Source organism: Hyperoodon ampullatus (genome assembly GCF_949752795.1).
Source record: "Hyperoodon ampullatus genome assembly, chromosome: 2".
Lineage (NCBI taxonomy): Eukaryota > Metazoa > Chordata > Mammalia > Artiodactyla > Ziphiidae > Hyperoodon > Hyperoodon ampullatus.
The window spans coordinates 43,875,882-43,897,818 of NC_136915.1; the positions used below are offsets into that span (position 1 = coordinate 43,875,882).

Here is a 21,937-nt window from a genome sequence, read left to right on the forward strand (position 1 = left end):
CCACTGCAGGGGGTGTGGGTTCGATCCCTGGTCAGGGAACTAAGTGCAGCATGCCACACAGTGCAGCCAAAAAATTTTTAAAAATTAAAAAAAAGAATTCTTCAAATTCTTGATAGTCACCATCAATGCAATTTTCATTTGTACAGGTAGCTGGTAGCAAATAACAGAAGATTATTAAAAAAAAATGAATTGGAAAGATTCTGCATTTTCTCAGTTAGCAGTTAGTAAAATATTCCATGCAAAAATTTTCTGGTACCACAACTAATCTCATTTATAATGAAGCGTAAAAAGAACATTTACAAGTCAAAATAAAATATATGTAGAAACTGAGTGACCTGAATTTGCTTTCTTTAGTTTTCTTTATTAGTCTGCAAGGTGTCTACCAGCAGGAGGAAATGCTAAAATAATTGAGACAAAATATTAAAAACATTTAACGTCCTGGGGGCTTCCCTGGTGGCACAGTGGTTGAGAATCCACCTGCCAACGCAGGGGACACAGGTTCATGCCCTGGTCTGGGAAGATCCCACATGCCGCGGAGCGGCTGGGCCCGTGAGACATGGCCACTGAGCCTGCGCATCCGGAGCCTGCGCTCCACAACAGGAGAGGCCACAACAGTGAGAGGCCTGTGTACCGCAAAAAAACAAAACAAAACAAAAAAAAACTTTAACATTCTTCTATTACTATCATAACTACAATATTTTAGAGGTAGGTGTAGTGATTAATTTTTAAAAACAAAAATTTACCTGTATGTTTCTAATTTATTTTGAAAGCTTCCAATTCTCCTGTTCTGTGGGATTAATCTTTTTGCTGATTAAATTTCCCAGTGAAAAAGGACAGGGGTATAGAGGTGTGAGTAAGGAAGGTAAATGTCCTGTGCTTGTGACCTTGGGTATGTAATGCCACCTCTCTGAGTCTCCATGGTTTTCAGATGTTGAGAGCTTATGAACAAGTAAACTAAATAAATATTTTAAGAGCCTATATATAAGTTGGGGGAAAACACATATTTACCAACTTAACCATGAAAACTAAAAAAAAAAAGGTCCAGCTTTCATTTGTCAACAAAAAGAACTTTAAAAACTAAAGAGAAGAGAAAACAATTGTAGACTAAAAGAATCCTTTCCAGGAAAAGAGCTGGCAACACAAACACACAAACACACACACACACACATACACACTCACTCTCTCCCTCTCCCTTGTCTCTGTTTCATTTGGAACTAATGAAGAGTATATTACAAGTAACTAGTCTGCATTTGGAAACTATTAAACTAAAAAGCAGTAGCAGCAATAACAACAACTACCATTTACTACGACAGGAATCACAATAAATACTTTAACATACATTATCTCATTTAATCTACCCAGCAAAGCCTGAGGTGTAATTATTAACCTCACTTTATAGTTTAGCAAACTGAGACTTAGAAAACCTAAGGAACTAGCAATGTTATCTGAGTAAGTTCAGGCAGCTGGACTCAAGCATCCATGTCCTATTGATGACAACTCCTCTCTAGACTGTTTATGTTCCCATTGAATTCAAAATCTTATGACAATATAGCAGATTTGAGACAAATCATTTATTCATTTTTTCAGCAATCTGTAAGCCTTTGCTATGTGTAGAAAGTTCTGGGATGGGAGAGTAGGGATGCGACCTGGGATGACTCGCAGGTCTCTGCTTGGGCAACTGAGTAGACGGTAGCGCTATTAGCAGAGATGGGATATCCAGATGTTTAGTATTGTTTTACATTTCATAAGGTGGACAACTTTACTTTCAGACATATATCTGTGACACATTAAGTAAAATACCATCAAATATATATGTGTGTGTATATATATATATATACACACACATATAATGTAAATAATATAAATATAACAGACAATATATTTAAAAATATATAATATATTATATATAAATGTTTACAATATAAATAGCATATAAATATAAATAATAAAAAATTATATATATATCCACACACATATATTTGGAGCACAGGGCTAGTGATTAGATTTGTGGTTAGTAATATGATCAAATGTTAACAAAGACAATTCTGGCAGTCATGCAAGATCAGCAGGTAAAGAGACTGGAGGTGACTTGATATCATAGTCCAGGTAAAACATGATGAGGACCCAAACAAAGCTGAGTATAATGAGGAACAGACAATCAGGGTCCAAATGAGGGTAAAAGAACAAGACTTGGCAATTTATCGGAGATGAGGAATGATAGAGAAAAAGTCTAGGATGATTGGCTGAGGGCCAATAATAGTGTCATTAGTACATAAAGTAGAATGTAGAAGGAGGTAAAGCTTGGCTCTTTGTTATTGTTTATACTATACTTTGAAGGAGAAACTAATTGGAAAAGATGACTATTAACTTTAAGCATTGTTGAGCTTGATACCTAAGGAGAAATATCCAGCAGGCAACTTCAAAGTACTGGAAGTTCAGGAGAGAGTTCAGGCATAGAGGACAAAATCTAGGAGTCATCAGGAAACAGGATGTAGTTGAAGGCACAGAACCAGACACCACCACCACAGGAAGTGTGTATTAAGAGAAGAGCAGAAGCACCAGCCTAAATACGGGACTAAAAAGATAGCCTTGCTCTTCAGTTTTTTCTCCAGAACATTGAGATTATTTCTCTTGCTCTTGTTCTGAATAAAAGGAGACATCTGTCCCAGATACCTCCTGGGAGCCAACTGGCCTGAGGGAACAGAGGCCAGTGCAATATAGGGCAACAGGAAAATGTTTTAGAACATATTAGATCAGCAGTTCTCAAAGTGTGGTCCACACACTCCAAAAGTCCCCCAAGACCCCTTAAGGGAGGTCTGTAAGATCAAAACTACTTTCAGAATATGAAGATGTTATTTATCTTTCTCACTGTATTATGTGCAACAATGTTGCAAAACCAGTGGTGGGTTAAAAAAAAAAGTGGTGGGTGCTTTAGTGGGAATCAAGGCAGCAGCACCAAACTGTACTGGTTGGTAGCAACTGTACTGTTCACCCTCACAAACTCATGGGGGAAAAAAAGGCCAGTTGCACTTATGAACGTCTGTCCTTGATGAATCAATAAAAACTATTAATTTAAAATAAATTGTGACCATTAGGTTATTTTAAGAACTATGGAAGACAAAATTAGAAATACACACAAAGCACTTCTGCTGAGTACCAAAGTATAATCAGTTATCAGGAGGAAAAGCACTTACATGATGGTCTGAGAAACAAGGTGAACCAGCTGCTTTTTTCATGGAACACCATTTTTACTTGCAAGAAGTGACAGATAACAATGGTTATTCACATTTAGGTATTGGGCAACACTTCTTCCTAAATAAAGTGAATCTATCACTTTAAGGAAAACAACTGAAAGTATTTGTTGCGGATGATGAAAATTCAAGCTTTCAAGTAAAAACTGGAACCTTGGAAAGTTTTATCTGCCTTGTAAGCTTAACATTATACCAATACTTAAAAGACGCTCATGAGATGGATGGTGATATCAATAAAGATGATTTAAAAAACTATTTATAATGAAATGTGTCAACATTTGGAAGACATGCGTAACTCAGTGAACCAATTCCAAATGATCAATGCATGTTACAAAATCATATATGGATAAAAAGTTCATTCAATGTGGAAGAAAGACTAATGGAGTTTAACAGTATGAAAAGTTCATTGGTAACAGTTTCATATTCCATATTGTAACTAACTTTGAACTTAACATTTGTTGAATTTTGGTAAAGTATCAAAGAAGAATATCCACAATTATCTGAAAAGGTTATTAAAATACTCGTCCCTTTTCCAGCTACATATCTGTGTGAGTAGATCTTCTTCATTTCACATGCTTCAAGCAAAACACATAGTGCAGCACACTGAATGCATAAGTAGATATGCGGATTCAGCTGTCTTCTGTCAAGCCAGGCATTCAAAGAGCTTTGCAAAAATGTATAAACAATGCTACTCTTCTCACAGTTTTTTTGGTTTTGAGTTATTTTTCTTGAAAAATATGTTATTTATGTTAATATGTAATGGGTTTATTGCTTTTCTTTTTAAATGAATTAAAATATTTTAATTTCTCAGTTTTAACTTCTAATATAGTAAAGACTGATAAATAAGACCCATATAAGCAAAAGCTCTTTGAGGGTCTTCATTTATTTTTAAAAGGGGTCCTGAGAACAAAAAGCTTGATAATCTCCAAAGTCACTGCCTGTGTTTGCTTCAAAAAACCTAATTTTTTCCTAATTGTTTTTTGTTGTTGTTGGAATAAGAGCCCAATAAGGTTGAAGTCTGAATTTTTCTCCCTCAATCCCAAAGAGTCCTTTTATAGACATTTTATAAGTTTCCTACTAAAATTCTTTCATCTATTTACCTAATATTTTTTGTTTGTTTCCCCCATACTCTCAGTACCCTTCATCAAATTCTGGGTTCCAAAGATACCTTAATTTTTTCATTTACATAGTAAATAAGTAAAGAGACAGGAATAATATAGTGGAAAAATCAATCGACACGGATTCAGAAGTAAATTGATATGTGGTCCTGGGGCTCAGCTTCCCTTCCGTATATCAAGAAATCAGACTAGATAATAGTTCTCAAACCTTAAATGGAATTCCAACATATAAAACAAGTAAGATGGGTTTTGAGAGGTAACTCTAAATTCATTTTTTAAATTTATTTATTTTATTTACTTATTTTTGGCTGCATTGGGTCTTCGTTGCTGCACGTGGGTTTTGCCTAGTTCCAGCGAGCAGGGGCTGCTCTTCCTTGTGGTGTGCAGGCTTCTCAATGCGGTGTCTTCTCTTGTTGTGGAGCACGGGCTCTAGGCACTTGTGCTTCAGTAGTTGTGGCTCGTGGGCTCTAGAGTGCAGGCTCAGTAGTTGTGGCGCATGGGCTTAGATGCTCTGCAGCATGTGGGATCTTCCCGGACCAGGGCTTGAACCTGTGTCCCCTGCATTGGCAGGTGGATTCATAACAACTGCGCCACCAGGGAAGCCCTCTAAATTCATTTTTAAGTTCAAATTTATAACATTTATTTATCACAGCAACAATGAAACAATTTTGATTAACACAAATGTTTAAAGTCAGAAATCAAACTTATTTCTGTACTTGGTTTTGGTTGCTCTATTTGAAAAACATAATTCATCCAAGAAAGTAGCTATAATATACAGTTTTGAACAACAGTCTTGTAATCTCAGGGTGGCTTAAATAAATGTTTATTCAGAGGTTTGCACAAAAACCACTTAACTTAATAGTTATTTAAAGCACCAGTGCATTCCAGTATGTTAAAATCTGGTTTGTAACAGATATGAATGCATATACCTAATTAACTTGCAGTTTTTAAAAATTCAAAGACACAAAAAATAATGAAACTAGATTCTACCAATTCCCTGAAGACCTCTCTGGAAGCTGGTTTCGTGGAAAATAATGTGAAAACTCTGGTCCATAGCATGTCTAAGGTTCCTTCTGCTCTAACAAAGGCAGTAATGTAAGTGTGAGAGAGAAAAAAATCTGTGGCATCACCCTACGCCAATTTTTGTATTGTCAGAACTGGATGAGAAGATATAAGGCAGAGTCATGGTAACGAAGTGATTAACAGCATGAGCTCTGAAATAAGACATGGATTAGAAACTGAGCATTGCTACAGTTATTGTGATCGTGGGCAAACTGCTTGGTCAGAGTCTCATTTTCCTCATTATTAAAGTGAGAAAGAATAGCACCTGTCTCATATAACCATTTTAAAGATTAAATGAGAAAAACGAAGTTTGGATGACCTTGTATAATAGCTTTGGGAAAAAAAAAGAAAGAGAAAGAACGTTCAGACCTCTGATATTTCTGAGTCTGTGGAAAGTCTGTATAACTCAGCCCCAGACACCACTAACACGAAGCCCATTCAATTCTAAAGAGTTTTAGTTCTAAGATCCTCATTCAAATCACGATGTCAGCAGATCACCAGTGAGGAAGATACAGGCTCTCATTTTGTATGTAAAGATGGTTCAACATAGGAAAATCAACTAATGTAATACACCACATTAACAGAATGAAGGGGAAAAAACCCACGTGATCATCTCAATTGATGCAGAAAAAGCATTTGACAAAATTCAAAATCCTTTCACGATAAAACATTGAGCAAACTAGGAAAAGAAGAAAACTACTTCAACATAATAAAGACCATATACGAAAAGCCAACACTGAACATCATACCAATGGTGAGAGACTGAAAGCTTTTTCTCTAAAATTTTTAACAAGACAAGGATGCTCACCTTCACCACTTCTTTTCAACATAGAAATCCTAGCCAGAGCAATTAGTCAAGGGGGAAAAAAAGGGCATCCAAACTGGAAAGGAAGAAGTAAAATTATCTCTGTTTGCAGACGACATGATCTTACATGCAGAAAACCCTAAAGATTCTACAAACAAACAAAAAACCTGTTTAGAATAAATGACTTGAGCAAGGTAGCAGGGTACAAAATCAATGCACAAAAAATCAATAGCATTTCCATACACTGATAATCTGAACAATCTGTAAAGGAAAATAAGAAAACAATGTCATTTACAATAGCATCAAAAAGAATAAAATACTTAGGAATTAGCCAAGGAGGACTTGAATACTGACAACTATAAAACATTCTGAAAGAATGTAGATACAGATAAATGGAAAAATGGCCCACATTCATGGATTGGAAGACTTCATATTGTTAAGACATTAATACCATCCAAAGCAATCCATAGAATTCAATGTAATCACTGTGAAAATCCCTATGACTTCTGTTTGCAGAAACAGAAAATTCATCCTCAAATTCATATAGAATCTCAGGGGACCCTGAATAGCAAAAACATTCTTGAATAAGAATAACAAAGTTACAGGTCTCAAACTTTCTGATTTCAAAACTTATTACAAAGCTATCATAATCAAAACAGTACTAGCCTTAAGACATTTAGGTCAATGGAACAGAGCAGAGAGCCCAGAAATAAACCCCTGTATGTATAGTCAAATGATTTTCTACAAATATGTCAAGACCACTCAGTGGGGAAAGGACAAGTGGTGTTGGGAACACTAGATATCCACATGAAAAAGAATGAAGTAAAACTAACTCAAAATGGATCAGAGACCTAAATGTAAGACCTAAAACTAAAAACTCTTAGAAGAAAACTTAAGTGAAAGTTTCACAGCATTGGATTTAGCAATACGTTCTTGGATAGGACACTAAAAGCATAGGCAACAAAAGAAAAAGTAGATAAACTGGACTCATCAAAATTAAAAAGTTTGTGCATCAACAGACAGTATCAACAGAATGAAAAGTCAACCTATGATATGGGAGAAAATATTTGCAAATCATATGTCTCCTAAGGGGTTAATACCCAGAGTATATAAAGAACTCCTACAATGCAACAACAAAAAAGCAAACAACTGATTTTTAAAAATGTGCCAAGTACCTGAACAGACATTTCTTCAAAGATATACAAATGGCCAATATGCACACAAAAAGATTAAAATCACTAATCATTAGGGAAATGCAAATCAAATTAATGAGCTGTCGCTTCACACCCATTAAAACAGCTATTATCAAAAAACCAGAAAGTAGTTAGTGTTGGCAAGGATGTAAAGAACTTGGAACCCTTGTGCACTACTGATGGGAATGTAAAATAGTAAGGCATGGAAAATAGTACAGTGGCTTCTCAAAAAATTAAAAATAGAATTACCATATGATCTAGCAATTCTTGGTATATACCCAAAAGAACTAAAACCAGGGACTTGAATAGGTATTTGTACACTCATATGAATAGGAGCATTATTCACAATAGTCAAAATGTGGAAGCAACCCAAGTGTCTATTGATGGATGAATAGACAAACAAAACATGGTATATTCATACAATAGAATATTATTCAGTCTTAAAAACAAAGGAAATTCTGGTACATGCTACAACATGGATGAACCTTGAGAAAATTATGCCAAGTGAAATAAGCCCAATACACAAAAAGACAAATACTGTATGATTCCACTTATATGAGGTACCTAGAGTAGTCAAATTCATAAACACAGTAAGCAAATGGTGGGGAGTTCTTGTTTAACTGGTAGAGTTTCAGTTTTAGAAGATGAAAAAAGTTCTGGCGATAGATGAATGTAATGGTTGCACAACAATGTGAAGGTACTTAATACCACTAACTGTATACTTAAAAATGGTTAAAATGGTAAATTTTATGTCATGTATATTTTACCACATTAAAAAACCCACTTATCAGAAAAAATAAACAACGTGTCCCTCCCCCTACAAAGTTTCTCATCCACTGAGCTCCTTTTATGCGCTCTGTGAGGACAGTAATTGATTCACCCATTCATTAAGTAATACTATGTACCCAGGTATGGTTTAAAGTTCTTGGGATACATCAGTGAATAAAAAGAGTTAAGTTCCTCTGGACCTCAAAATCTAGTGGGAGGAGGAGGAGGAGACAGATAAGAGAAAAACAAAGTAATTTATATAGTACGCTGGAAAGTAATAAGCCAAAATAAAATAAGAAAGAGTAGGGAACAATACGGTGGGAGTGCTGGGCTAGATGAGAAGGTGACATTTTGGCAAAGATTTGTTAGAGGTTATGGAGATCATCATGTGATTATATGAAGAAAAATCATCCTAGGAATGGGGAACAGCTAAGAGCAAATGGCCTAAGGTTCACGAGCCTGCTTTTTGAGCAACAGTAAGAAGGTCAGTGTGGCTGGAGCAGAGCGAGTAAAGGGAATAATGATGAGATATTATTAGAAAGGATTAGGCCATTGTAAGGTTTTTATTGTACATTATTTAAAGGTAGAACCTGACAGGAAGTCAAGAAGACTTCCTGATACATTAGAGACAGAGTAAGAGAAAAAAAAGAACCAAGGATGATTCTAAGGTTTTAGGTCTTAGCAGTGTTAAAGATGAAATTACCATTAATTAAGACAGGGAAAGGTTCAAGAGAAGCAGGTTTGGGGAGGAAGATTAGGTGTCTGGTGTTAGACATGTTGTGTTAGATATATCTGTGAGCTATTTGAGTGGAGATATGGATAGGTAGTTGGATATATGAGTCTAGAGTTCAGGGGAAAAATGTGGCTAGAGTTAAAAATCAGCATATAGAGAGTATGTAAAACCATGAAACCAGATGAGATCCCCAAGGAGTAGAGACAGAGAAGAAAAGAAGTCCACAGCCTGACACCTGGAGCAACACAACATAAAGAATTTGGGGAAAAGAGGAAGAATCAGCAAAGGAGACAGAAGGAATGACCAAAGAGGCTGGTGGAAAACCAGAGACAACATCTGAATGTGAGTCTGTTACTACTTCTTTAACCTTGTGAACTGGCTTCATCTCTCCATTTCTTGATTTTCCTTATCTGTACAATAAACATAATACCAGTTTTCTCAGGTAGTTGCTGTGAGAATTAAACGAGACCAAATACAGGAAAATGGTTAGCACATGGAGTGCTGGAACTAAGTAAGTGCTCAATAAATGGTATCTATTACTATGGTGATAAACAACAACAAACCTTAGCCCCCTTCCAGACTATTATAGTCCTTTACTCTACCACTTTACAGGAAACGAGCTAGGAACTGGAACTGAAAGATGAAACCAACAAAGGCAATAGAAACCTACAGTGAGATGGCAATCTACCATTTCAGCCTTAACTTATTCCTCTATCTATAAATAAGCTTTATCAAAATGTCTGTTTTTCTTTGAACATGCCCTATATGTCCTACCTCCATTCCTTGTTCATGTTACTCGCTTCGCTTTCTTTACTACTCTCCATATCTACTTATATCTACTCCATATCTACTCTCCATATCTACTTATATCTACATATCTACTTAGCCCATTCTTTCAAAGTAAACCACAAAGGCCACCTTCTGCTCTGAACACATTCATGATTTGCCCTAAATGGAGGCAATCTCCCTTTCCTTTAAATTTTTGCAGCTTTAATGAATTCTCATGACACTTACCATTCCTTCCTGTGGGCAATCAAGAGTTAATTAAAATGTATTAACCTCTCATTTTATTCCCTTAGGTTACACTTTCTAATCATATAACATCCCTAGCAATATATTAATTCAGCATTTCAATAATGAGAATCTAAAAGAGCACATGTATTTTAAAAAGATATAACTTAACTACTTTTACTACAATAAGCCTTTTAGAAATCTTATTTGCTGTCACTCTAAATTTTGGTTTAAATCAAAACCCAGCACTAATCTTATTTTCTACATATCTGCTTTTTTACATTCCTTCTTCTAGCTGCTCCTGTTGGAAGTTAATTTTCAAACTGAAAACAAATAATTCACACTGTTAAATCTCATCTTGTTACAATCTGCACAAGAAATCCAAATTGTGAAGGCATTTCTACTTATCTTTCTTTACACTCATAATCCTCAATTTGTCACAATCAGCAAATCTCTGTACTGAATAAATCATTCTATATTCATCTGGAAAAATAAGTCATTATTTTTGAAGTATTTACATGTTTGAGTCTATTTCCCCCTAATTCCCTGCTCTCCTACCCAACAGCTGGTCTGTTTTATTTCCAAATGAATAGTGAGAAAGAAACAGTTACTTAGTTGAAAAAGCTTTTAGACTCTTTCAGATTTAGGTTTGAATCTTGGCTTTACCTGGTTCAAATCTAGTAAACTGTAAATCTTGATCAAGTTACTTAATGTTCTGGTCTTCAGTTTCCTGATTTTTAAAATGGGAATATTATTTAAAAGTTACTAAAAGGATAAATGGATAGGAGACCTTCAAGATGGCGGAGGAGTAAGACGTGGAGATCACCTTCCTCCCCACGAATACATCAGAAATACATCTACATGTGGAACAACTCCTACAGAACACCCACTGAACGCTGGCAGAAGACTTCAGACTTCCCAAAAGGCCAGAAACTCCCCACATACCTGGATAGGGCAAAAGAAAGAAGAAAAAACACAGACAAAAGAATAGGGACGGGACCTGCACCTCTGGGAGGGAGCTGTGAAAGAGGAAAAGTTTCCACACACTAGGAAGCCCCTTCAATGGCAGAGATGGGGGTGGTCGGGGGCGAAGCTTCAGAACCACGAAGGAGAGCACAGCAACAGGGGTGGCAGAGGGCAAAGTGGAGAGACTCCCGCCCAGAGGATTGGTGCTGACCAGCACTCACCAGCCTGAGAGGCTTGTGTGCTCACCCACCGGGACAGGTGGGGGCTGGGGGCTGAGGCTCGGGCTTCGGGGGTCAGATCCCAGGGAGAGGACTGGGGTTGGCTGCATGAACACACCTAAAGGGGGCTAGTGGGCAACAGCTAGCCAAGAGGGAGTCCAGGAAAAAGTCTGGACCTGCCTAAGAGGCAAGAGACCATTGTTGTGGGGTGCACGAGGAGAGGGGATTCAAAGCACCACCTAAACAAACTCCAGAGATGGGCGCTAGCCGCAGCTATCAGCATGGACTCAAGAGACAGGCATGAGATGCTAAGGCTGCTGCTGCAGCCACCAAGAAGCCTGTGTGCAAGCACAGGTAACTATCCACACCTCCCCTCCCAGGAGCCTGTGCAGCCCCCCACTGCCAGGGTCCCGTGATCCAGGGACGACTTCCCCAGGAGAACACACAGCGTGCCTTAGGCTGCTGCAATGTCACTCCGGCCTCTGCTGCTGCAGGCTCGCCCTGCATTCCGTACCCCTCCCTCCCCCTGGCCTGAGTGAGCCAGAGCCCCCGAATCAGCTGCTACTTTAACCCCATCCTGTCTGAGCAAAGAACAGACGCGCTCAGGTGACCTACACACAGAGGCGGGGCCAAATCCAAAGCTGAACCCCAGGAGTTGTGCAAACAAAGAAGAGAAAGGGAAATTTCTCCCAGCAGCCTCAGGAGCAGCAGATTAAATCTCCACAGTCAACTTGATGTACCCTGCATCTCTGGAATACCTGAATAGACAACGAATCATCCCAAAATTGAGGCAGTGGACTTTGGGAGCAACTGCAGACTTGGGGTTTGCTTTCTGCATCTAATTTGTTTTTGCTTTCATATTTATTTTAGTTTAGTATTTAGAGTTAATTATCATTGGTAGATTTGTTTATTGATTTGGTTGCTCTCTTCTTTTATTTCTTTTTATATATATAGATATATACATATTTTTCCTTTTTCTCTTTTTGTGAGTGTGTATGTGTATGCTTCTTTGTGTGATTTTGTTTGTATAGATTTGCTTTTACCATCTGTCCTAGGGTTCTGTCTGATTTCTGTTTGTTTGTTTTTTTAGTATAGTTTTTAGCACTGGTTATCATTGAGGATTTGTTTTTTCGTTTGGTGGCTCACTTCCTTCTCTTTTTAAATTACTTTTTAATTTTTTTATTACTAGTAATTTTTTAATTTATTATTTTAATAACTTTATTTTATTTTTCTTTCTTTCGTTCTTTTTTCCTCCCTTTTCTTCTGAGCCATGTGACTGACAGGATCTTGGTGCTCTGGCCGAGTGTCAGACCTGTACCTCTGAGGTGGGAGAGCCGAGTTCAGGACATTGGTCCGCCAGAGACCTCCTGGCTCCATGTAATATCAAACAGTGAAAGCTCTCCCAGAGATCTCCATCTCAACGCTAAGACCCAGCTCCACTCAACAACCAGCAAGCTACAGTGCTGGACACCACATGCCAAACAACTAGCAAGACAGGAACACAACCCCACCCACTAGCAGAGAGACTGCCTAAAATCATAATAAGTTCACAGACACCCCAAATCACATCACCGGATGCGGTTCTGCCAACCAGAAAGACAAGATCCAGCCTCATCCACCAGAACACAGGCACCAGTCCCCTCCACCAGGAAGCCTACACAACCCACTGAACCAACCTTAGCCACTGAGGCAGACACCAAAAACAATGGGAACTACGAACGTGCAGCCTGTGAAAAGGAGACCCCAACCACAGTAAGTTAAGCAAAATGAGAAGACAGAGAAACATACAGCAGACGAAGGGCAAGATAAAAACCCACCAGACCTAACAAATGAAGAGGAAATAGGCAGTCTACCTGAAAAAGAATTCAGAGTAATGATACTAAAGATGATCCAAAATGTTGGACCCAGAATGGAGAAAATACAAGAAACTTTTAACAAGGACCTAAAGAACTAAAGAGCAAATGATGAACCGCACAATAAATGAAATTTAAAATTCTCTAGAAGGAATCAATAGCAGAATAGCTGAGGCAGAAGAACAGATAAATGACCTGGAAGATAAAATAGTTCAAGTAACTACGGCAGAGCAGAATAAAGAAAAAAGAATGAAAAGAATTGAGGACAGTCTCAGAGACCTCTGGGACAACATTAAATGAACCAACATTTGAATTATAGGGGTCCCAGAAGAAGAGAAAAAGAAAGGGACTGAGAAAATATTTGAAGAGATTATAGTCGAAAACTTCCCTAATATGGGAAAGGAAATAGTTAATCAAGTCCAGGAGGCACAGAGAGTCCCATACAGAATAAATCCAAGGAGAAATACGCCAAGACACATATTAATCAAACTATCAAAAATTAAATACAAAGAAAAAATATTAAAAGCAGCAAGGGAAAAACAACAAATAACATACAAGGGAATCCCCATAAGGTTAACAGCTGATCTTTCAGCAGAAACTCTGCAAGCCAGAAGGGAGTGGCTGGACATATTTAAAGTGATGAAAGGGAAAAACCTACCACCAGATTACTATAGCCAGCAAGGATCTCACTCAGATTCGACCAAGAAATTAAAACCTTTACAGACAAGCAAAAGCTAAGAGAATTCAGAACCACCAAACCAAATGCTGCAGGAACTTCTCTAGGCAGGAAACACAAGAGAAGGAAAAGACCTACAATAACAAACCCAAATGATTTAAGAAAATGTTAACAGGAACATACATATCAATAACTACCTAAATGTAAATGGATTAAATGCTCCAACCAAAAGACATAGACTGGCTAAATGGATACAAAAACAAGACCCATATATATGCTGTCTACAAGAGACCCACTTCAGACCAAGGGACACATACGGACTGAAAGTGAGGGGATGGGAAAAGATATCCTATGCAAATGGAAATCACAAAAAAGCTGGAGTAGCAATTCTCATATCAGACAAAATAGACTTTAAATAAAGACCAGTAAAACAGACAAAGAAGGACACTACATAATGACCAAGGGATCAATCCAAGAAGAAGATATAACAATTGTAAATATTTATGCACCCAAAATAGGAGCACCACACTACATAAGGCAAATGCTAACAGCCATAAAAGGGGAAATTGACAGTAACACAATCATAGAAGGGGACTTTTCACACCCCACTTTCACCAATGGACAGATCATCCAAAATGAAAATAAATAAGGAAACACAAGCTTTAAGTGATACATTAAACAAGATGGACTTGATATTTATAGGACATTCCATCCAAATCCAACAGAATACACTTTCTTCTCAAGTGTTCATGGAACATCCTCCAGGATAGATCATATCTTGGGTCACAAATCAAGCCTTGGTAAATATAAGAAAAATGAAGTCATATCAAGTATCTTTTCTGACCACAACGCTATGAGAGTAGATATCAATTACAGGAAAAAATCTGTAAAAAATAGAAACACATGGAGGCTAAACAATACACTACTACATAACCAAGAGATCACGGAAGAAATCAAAGAGGAAAACAAAAAGTACCGAGAAACAAATGACAATGAAAACACGAACACCCAAAACCTAGGGATGCAGCAAAAGCATTTCTAAGAGGGAGGTTTATAGCAGTACAATCCTACCTCAAGAAACAAGAAACATCTCAAATAAACAACCTAACCTTACACCTAAAGCAATTAGCGAAAGAAGAACACAAAAACCCCAAAGTTAGCAGAAGGAAAGAAATCATAAAGATCAGATCAGAAATAAATGAAAAAGAAATGAAGGAAACAATAGCAAAGATCAATAAAACTAAAAGCAGGTTCTTTGAGAAGATAAACAAAATTGATAAACCATTAGCCAGACTCATCAAGAAAAAAAGAGAGAAGACTCAAATCAACAGAGTTGGAAATGAAAAAGGAGAAGTATCAACTGACACTACAGAAATACAAAGGATCATGAGAGATTGCTACAAGCAACTCTATGCCAATAAAATGGACAACCTGGAAGAAATGGACAAATTCTTAGAAAAGCACAACCTTCCGAGACTGAACCAAGAAGAAATAGAAATTATAAACAGACCAATCACAAGCACTGAAATTGAGACTGTGATAAAAACCTTCCAACAAACAAAAGCCCAGGACCAGGTGGCTTCACAGCCTAATTCTATCAAACATTTAGAGAAGACGTAACACCTTCCTTTTCAAACTCTTCCAACTATAGAAGAGGGAGGAACACTCCCAAACTCATTCTACGAGGGCACCATCACTGTGATACCAAAACCAGACAAAGATGTCACAAAGAAGGAAAATTACAGGCCAATATCACTGATGAACATAGATGCAAAAATCCTCAACAAAATACTAGCAAACAGAATCCAACAACACATTAAAAGGATCATACACCATGATCAAGTGGGGTTTATCACAGGAAAGCGGGGATTCTTCAGTATATGCAAATCAATCAATGTGATAAACCATATTAACAAATTGAAGGAGAAATATCAGATGATCATCTCAATACATGCAGAAAAAGCTTTTGACAAAATTCAACACCCATTTATGATAAAAACCCTCCAGAAAGTAGGCATAGAGGGAACTTACCTCAACATCATAAAGGCCATATATGACAAACCCACAGACAACACCTTTCTCAATGGTGAAAAACTGAAACCATTTTCTCTAAGATCAGGAACAAGACAAGGTTGTCCGCTCTCACCACTATTATTCAACATAGTTTTGGGAGTTTTAGCCATGGCAAGCAGAGAAGGAAAATAAATAAAAGGAATCCAAATCGGAAATGAAGAAGTAAAGATGTCACTGTTTGCAGATGACATGATACTATACATAGAGAATCCTAAAGAAGTTACGAGAAAACTACTAGAGCTAATCACTGAATGTGGTAAAGTAGCAGAATATAAAATTAATGCACAGAAATCTCTTGCATTCCTATACACTAATGATGAAAAATCTGAAAGTGAAATTAAGGAAACACTCCCATTTACCATTGCAACAAAAAGAATAAAATTCCTAGTAATAAACCTACCTTAGGAGTCAAAAGACCTGTATGCAGAAAACTGTAAGACACTGATGAAAGAAATTAAAGATGATACAAACAGATGGAGAGAGAATACCATGTTCTTGGATTGGAAAAATCAACATTGTGAAAATTACTGTACTGTCCAAAGCAATCTACAGATGCGGTGCAATCCCTATCAAACTACCAATGGCATTTTTCACAGAACTAGAACAAAAAATTTCACAATTTGTATGGAAACACAAAAGACCCCGAATAGCCAAAGCAATCTTGAGAAAGAAAAACGGAGCTGGAGGAATCAGGCTCCCAGACTTCAGACTATACTATAAAGCTATAGTAATCAAAACAGTATGGTACTGGCACAAAAAGAGAAATATAGGTCAATGGAACAGGATAGAAAGCATAGAGATAAACCCATGCACATATGGTCACCTTATTTTTGATAAAGGAGGCAAGAATATACAATGGAGAAAAGACAGCCTCTTTGATAAGTGGTGCTGGGAAAACTGGACAGCTCCAGGTAAAAGAATGAAATTAGAACACTCCCTAACACCATACACAAAAATAAACTCAAAATGGATCAACAACCTAAATGTAAGGCCAGACACTATAAAACTCTTAGAGGAAAACATAGGAAGAACACTCTTTGACATAAATCATAGCAAGATCTTTTTTGACCCAACTCTTAGAGAAATGGAAATAAAAACAAATATAAACAAATGGGACCTAATGAAACTTAAAAGCTTTTGCACAGGAAAGGAAACCATAAACAAGATGAAAAAACAACCCTCATAATGGGAGAAAATGTTTACAAACGAATCAATGGACAAAGGATTAATCTTCAAAATATACAAGGAGCTCATGCAGCTCAATATCAAAAAAACAAACAACCCAATCCAAAAATGGGCAGAACACCTAAATAGACATTTCTCCAAAGAAGATATACAGATTGCCAGCAAACACATGAAAGGATGCTTAACATCTGTAATCATTAGAGAAATGTAAATCAAAATTACAATGAGGTATCACCTCACACCAGTCAGAATGGCCATCATCAAAAAATCTACAAACAATAAATGCTGGAGAGGGTGTGGAGGTAAGGGCACCGTCTTGCACTGTTGGTGGGAATGTAAATTGATACAGCCACTATGGAGAACAGTACGGAGGTTCCTTAAAAAACTAAAAATAGAACTACCATACAACCCAGCAATCCCACTACTGGGCATATACCCTGAGAAAACCGTAATTCAAAAAGAGTCAGGTACCACAATGTTCACTGCAGCTCTGTTTACAATAGCCAGGACATGGAAGCAACCTAAGTGTCCATCAATAGATGAATGGATAAAGAAGGTGTGGCACATATATACAATGGAATATTACTCAGCATGAAAAGCAACAAAATTGAGTTATTTGTAGTGAGGTGGAGGGACCTAGAGTCTGTCATACAGAGTGAAGAAAGTCAGAAAGAAAAAGACAAATACCATATGCTAACACATATATATGGAATCTAGAAAAAAAAAAAAGGTCCTGAAAAACCTAGGGGGAGGACAGGAATAAAGATACAGATGTAGAGAATGGACTTCAGGATATGGGGAGGGGGAAGGGTAAGCTGGGACAAAGTGAGAGAAGTAGAACTGACACATATACACTACCAAATGTAAAATAGATAGCTAGTGGAAAGCAGCCACATAGCGCAGGGAGATCAGCTTGGTGCTTTGTGGCCACCTAGAGGGGTGGGAGAGGGAGGGTGGGAGGGAGATTCAAGAGGGAGGAGATATGGGGATTTATATATATGTATAGCTGCTTCACTTAGTTATGCTGCAGAAACTAACACACTATTGTAAAGCAATTATACTCCAATAAAGATGTTAATAAGTAAATAAATATACAAGTAAAAAAAAAAGAAAAAAAAGGATAAATGGAAAATTAGGTTCCATAAATAACGCATGAAAACTGGGTACCAGAATAACATTTAGTTCTTCTCTGTCTTATTAACAGGACCTATGTTCTATTTGTAAAGCTAATATCAGTACCTATGGGAAGCCATTAATTTTTAAATTTAGGTCAAGATCCATAAGAATGAATGCTGAGTTTGAAACTGCCAAGCTATGCTGCCTTTTATAAAGCAAAAAGGGTTTTTATTGGTTTTACTGACATTGGCTAGAGTACATATTAAGCTGTTTAATAAGAACAATAAATGAGATAATGAATGATAAGTAGAAAGTGATACAAAAATACCATTCTTATTATTGGTAGAATGCAACAGGATATAGCTATGCGATAATTTTAACACCATAAATAAGTAAACAGGATGAATATGTTTGGACACGAAAAGAAAGATGCTTAAAGACAGGGTGGTGTTTACTGTTGAAAGAGACTGATAAATTATATCCTTACCCAAATCGCTGGCTGCAACCACAGCCGTCCCACCAGGAGCAAAAGGATCATTGTGCTCTAATGTTTCCACCTAAACAAATTACACAAGTCATGACTCAGAGAGGCAACATTTCAGAGCTGAGACCTCACTGCCACACCAAAGAAAATATTCTTTACAAACTCTAAATCAATTAGGAGCAAATGTTTACCCCTACTGATTTGCAAACTTATTAAACTGAAATGATACATATCATTTTCTAATCTTTTACTGTGAAACATAACATACATTCAGAAAAATGTATGGAACATTATGTACAGTTTAATAAATAAGTATCAAGTGAACACCTATGCAATCACCTCCCAGGAAACTGCTAACATCTCAGAAGTCTTCATGTGCCCCGCTCCAATCACAATCCCAACCCTAATAATACAGAGACTTCTCATGTGCCCTTTACTCAGCTTCCTCTAATGTTAATGTGTGAGAGAGAAAGAGAGGGGGAGGCAGAGAGAGAGAGAACTTGAGCGAGGGAGAGTGCTTTCTGCTAAAAATATTCAGCTGCTTTCAATAATAAGCCATGTAAAAACCTGGATCAAATGGCAAGGGTGAGAGGCTACAAACAGTGAGGACTTCACCAGAAGCCAGTGATTCTAACTACTGAACTGTCTTCCTACTTTACTTTGTTTTTAAATCATCAAACAAAATATATATTTAAGAAGATAACTGAACTAACTTTCTGGCATCAGGCTCTTTTTAAGAGGCCAGCCAAAAGCCTTGGCATACTGTTAGATAAAAGGGGCATGAAAAGAGTTTTGGAATATTTATCTCCTACTCTGACTCATGACTAGCAATGTCATCTGTATTACAGGATCTATTTCTAATCATCAAGAAATTGGGTATTAACAATTGAATGCCAAAGGATATTGGAGAGCTCAAGTAAAACATGTATTTGAAAAGAGAGAAGCAATGCTAACTGGGACTGAGCATATTCTCTTTTTATAAAACAGGACCCATTAAAACAAAACTACTAGCAGAAAGAAGTAAATACTAGTGGTGTTTTCAGAACTGAAAATGATAGTACTTATTTTAACTGATGCTTATCTTAACTTACATTTTTATAAAATGAACACACTACCTTATACTCTGATTATCTGCTGAATGAATAAACAGCAATCAAGGGGGAAAAAATATCAAGTTGGTCTGTATAGCAAAGTAACTCTCCATGGTTCCTAATATAATAGTTAAAATGCCAGTGTGAGAGACAGTCACAGACATGATAACTAAAGTCACCAACTATTACTGCTTCTTCTCTAAACTTCGAAAGAAGGAAAAACTAACAGCCCTGATTTTTAACAATAGCTTGCAGATTTTATGTACCGTCACAGAGAGAAATAGAAAAAGTATGCCTACCTGTGTGTCAGGTTTTATTTCTATTCCTTTATCATATACTGTGCAAGCAACCTAAAAGGCCACTGGGACAGCAAGGGGAACAGGATGGACTGTGCAGCCCATGAGGGAATAAGTGGCCACAAAACTCTTTATGTTATGTTCAGTTTGATAATTAGGCAATTTAGTACACAAAAGTAATTTTCATGACTAAAATACAGATGGTATAATTTTATAGAATTAATGTTCCAAAATCCTCCTACAAAGTCACCTAGTTTATCACTGAAATTCTCTCTTCTGCATCAGCCATCCACTCCCTCATTTCACAGTATGACTTAGCACGTACACAGTAGCTACCATACACTAGCTAGAATAGTAGGAAATGGCACTTGTTTTTTTGGTTTGGTTTTTAAAATTATGTCCCTCTGAGAACAGAGACCGTCCTTGAAGGAATAGGAAAGATTTGTGGGGAGAGATTCATGTCTGGAGGCATTAACAGAGGCCCGTTTGAAAAGAAGGAAGATGACAAAAAACAGGGGTTTGTAGCTAGGAAGAAATGAGTTTAAATTTTAGACTACAGTGGTGAAGACCTTAGATTTTGGTCAGATAGACCACGGTCTGAATTTAGTTGTATCACTTACTAACTTACACTTAACCTCTCATTTATTGATCTTTATCTTTAAAATGAGGATGAAACATGAGCCTCATAGGATTACTGTGATGCTTAAATGAGGTAACACATGAAAAGAATTTAGCACCATGCCTGGAGCATAGAAGAGATTAGATAAAAGTAACTATTGTTATATTGCCAATTTGGTGTTTAGTTTAGTTTTGAATGGAGAAATTAAGAGCTGTAAGCAAGGGCATTTTTGCTTTCAAAACCTGGGGAGAAAAGGGAAAAAGTAAGTAGAATGAATGGTAGAAAAGTTTCACCAGGGAAGAGGAACAAAAGAAACTTGTTTATTTTTAAATGAGGAAGAGCTGCTTTGGCTTTCTTGCTCTTTAAACAATAAGAGTGGATAATGAGAGGCTAAAATAAGGTGAGAGGAAAAGAATTCAGGTTGCAGCCAATTTGAGAAAAATTTGGCAAATGGGCCCACACTGCAAACTAAGTGTTGTAGGAAAACAGAGTATCCAGTAGCCTGTGGAAACCACAAATATTTAGTTACAGAGGCATTTGCTTAGTTTTACATCAGTGGAAAAAACCAGTTGCTGGCCAAGTAGCTGAATACAGTACTAAATCCTGTATTAGAATACAGTAAGGAAGTAATTCAAGAACACCAAAGTCTATTATCTTTAAAAGAATCAATTACTCTTTTAAGGAAGTTTTCTTAATCTAAGAGTATTAAAAGACAAAATTTTTGCTTCACATGCCTGTCAATCAACTGTTCCTTTCTAGGTCTGGTTTACTTACAGATGTGAAATATCCTGCCTCAAAAAATAAGCCTTCAAATAAAAACTTTAAAACAAACCAAACAAACATGAAAAAAAGCAATTAAGAAGCCCTCCAAAACCATTCATAATTATTGAAATTGGGTGATAGATACATGGAAGTTAAAATATTTTATTATGTTACTCTATTTTGCATGTGTTTAAATATCCATAACATAAAGGTTTTGTTTTCAAAGCCTCCAGATGATAAAGCACTTAGTTGTCTGAACTTAGTTAATTTTTCTGAGTCCCGGTGTCCTTATTATTAAAATAGGGACACCAACACCTACTTTGCAAGATTGATGTGAAGATTAGAAATTATGACTGTGAAGTACACAGAAGTACCGGGATCATAGTTCATGGTTATTAAATAGTAATTGTTGTTCTATGTATATGTTATCAAGAGAGTCTGACATTTAGTGGGAATTTACACTTCTTTACAAGAATAACACTCCAGATATGTCTATAAAATAACCGAAATGATTTTATTTTTTTTAAATCAATGCTGTTCCTTTTAAATTGATTTCATTATTTCAATAATGCATACCAAACATTTTTTAAAAGCTTTACTGAACACTGGCTTATGGATTTTTAATCATTTATTTTTAATATCCCCAATGGGATAAAA

At 36.8% G+C, this 21,937-nt stretch overlaps 1 protein-coding gene across 3 annotated transcripts in view; it reads right to left on the reverse strand.

Moving 5' to 3' along the window:
• The window catches only part of EPS15 (epidermal growth factor receptor pathway substrate 15), a gene marked incomplete at both ends in the record, with an annotated part of 167,787 nt that overhangs the window by 16,290 nt on the left and 129,560 nt on the right, over nucleotides 1-21,937 (reverse strand). For all 3 annotated transcript variants that reach the window (XM_079727163.1, XM_079727162.1, XM_079727161.1), the window contains one exon: nucleotides 18,516-18,585. In XM_079727163.1, coding sequence (XP_079583289.1) covers nucleotides 18,516-18,585 — 70 coding nt within the window. The remainder of the gene's footprint in view (nucleotides 1-18,515; nucleotides 18,586-21,937) is intronic.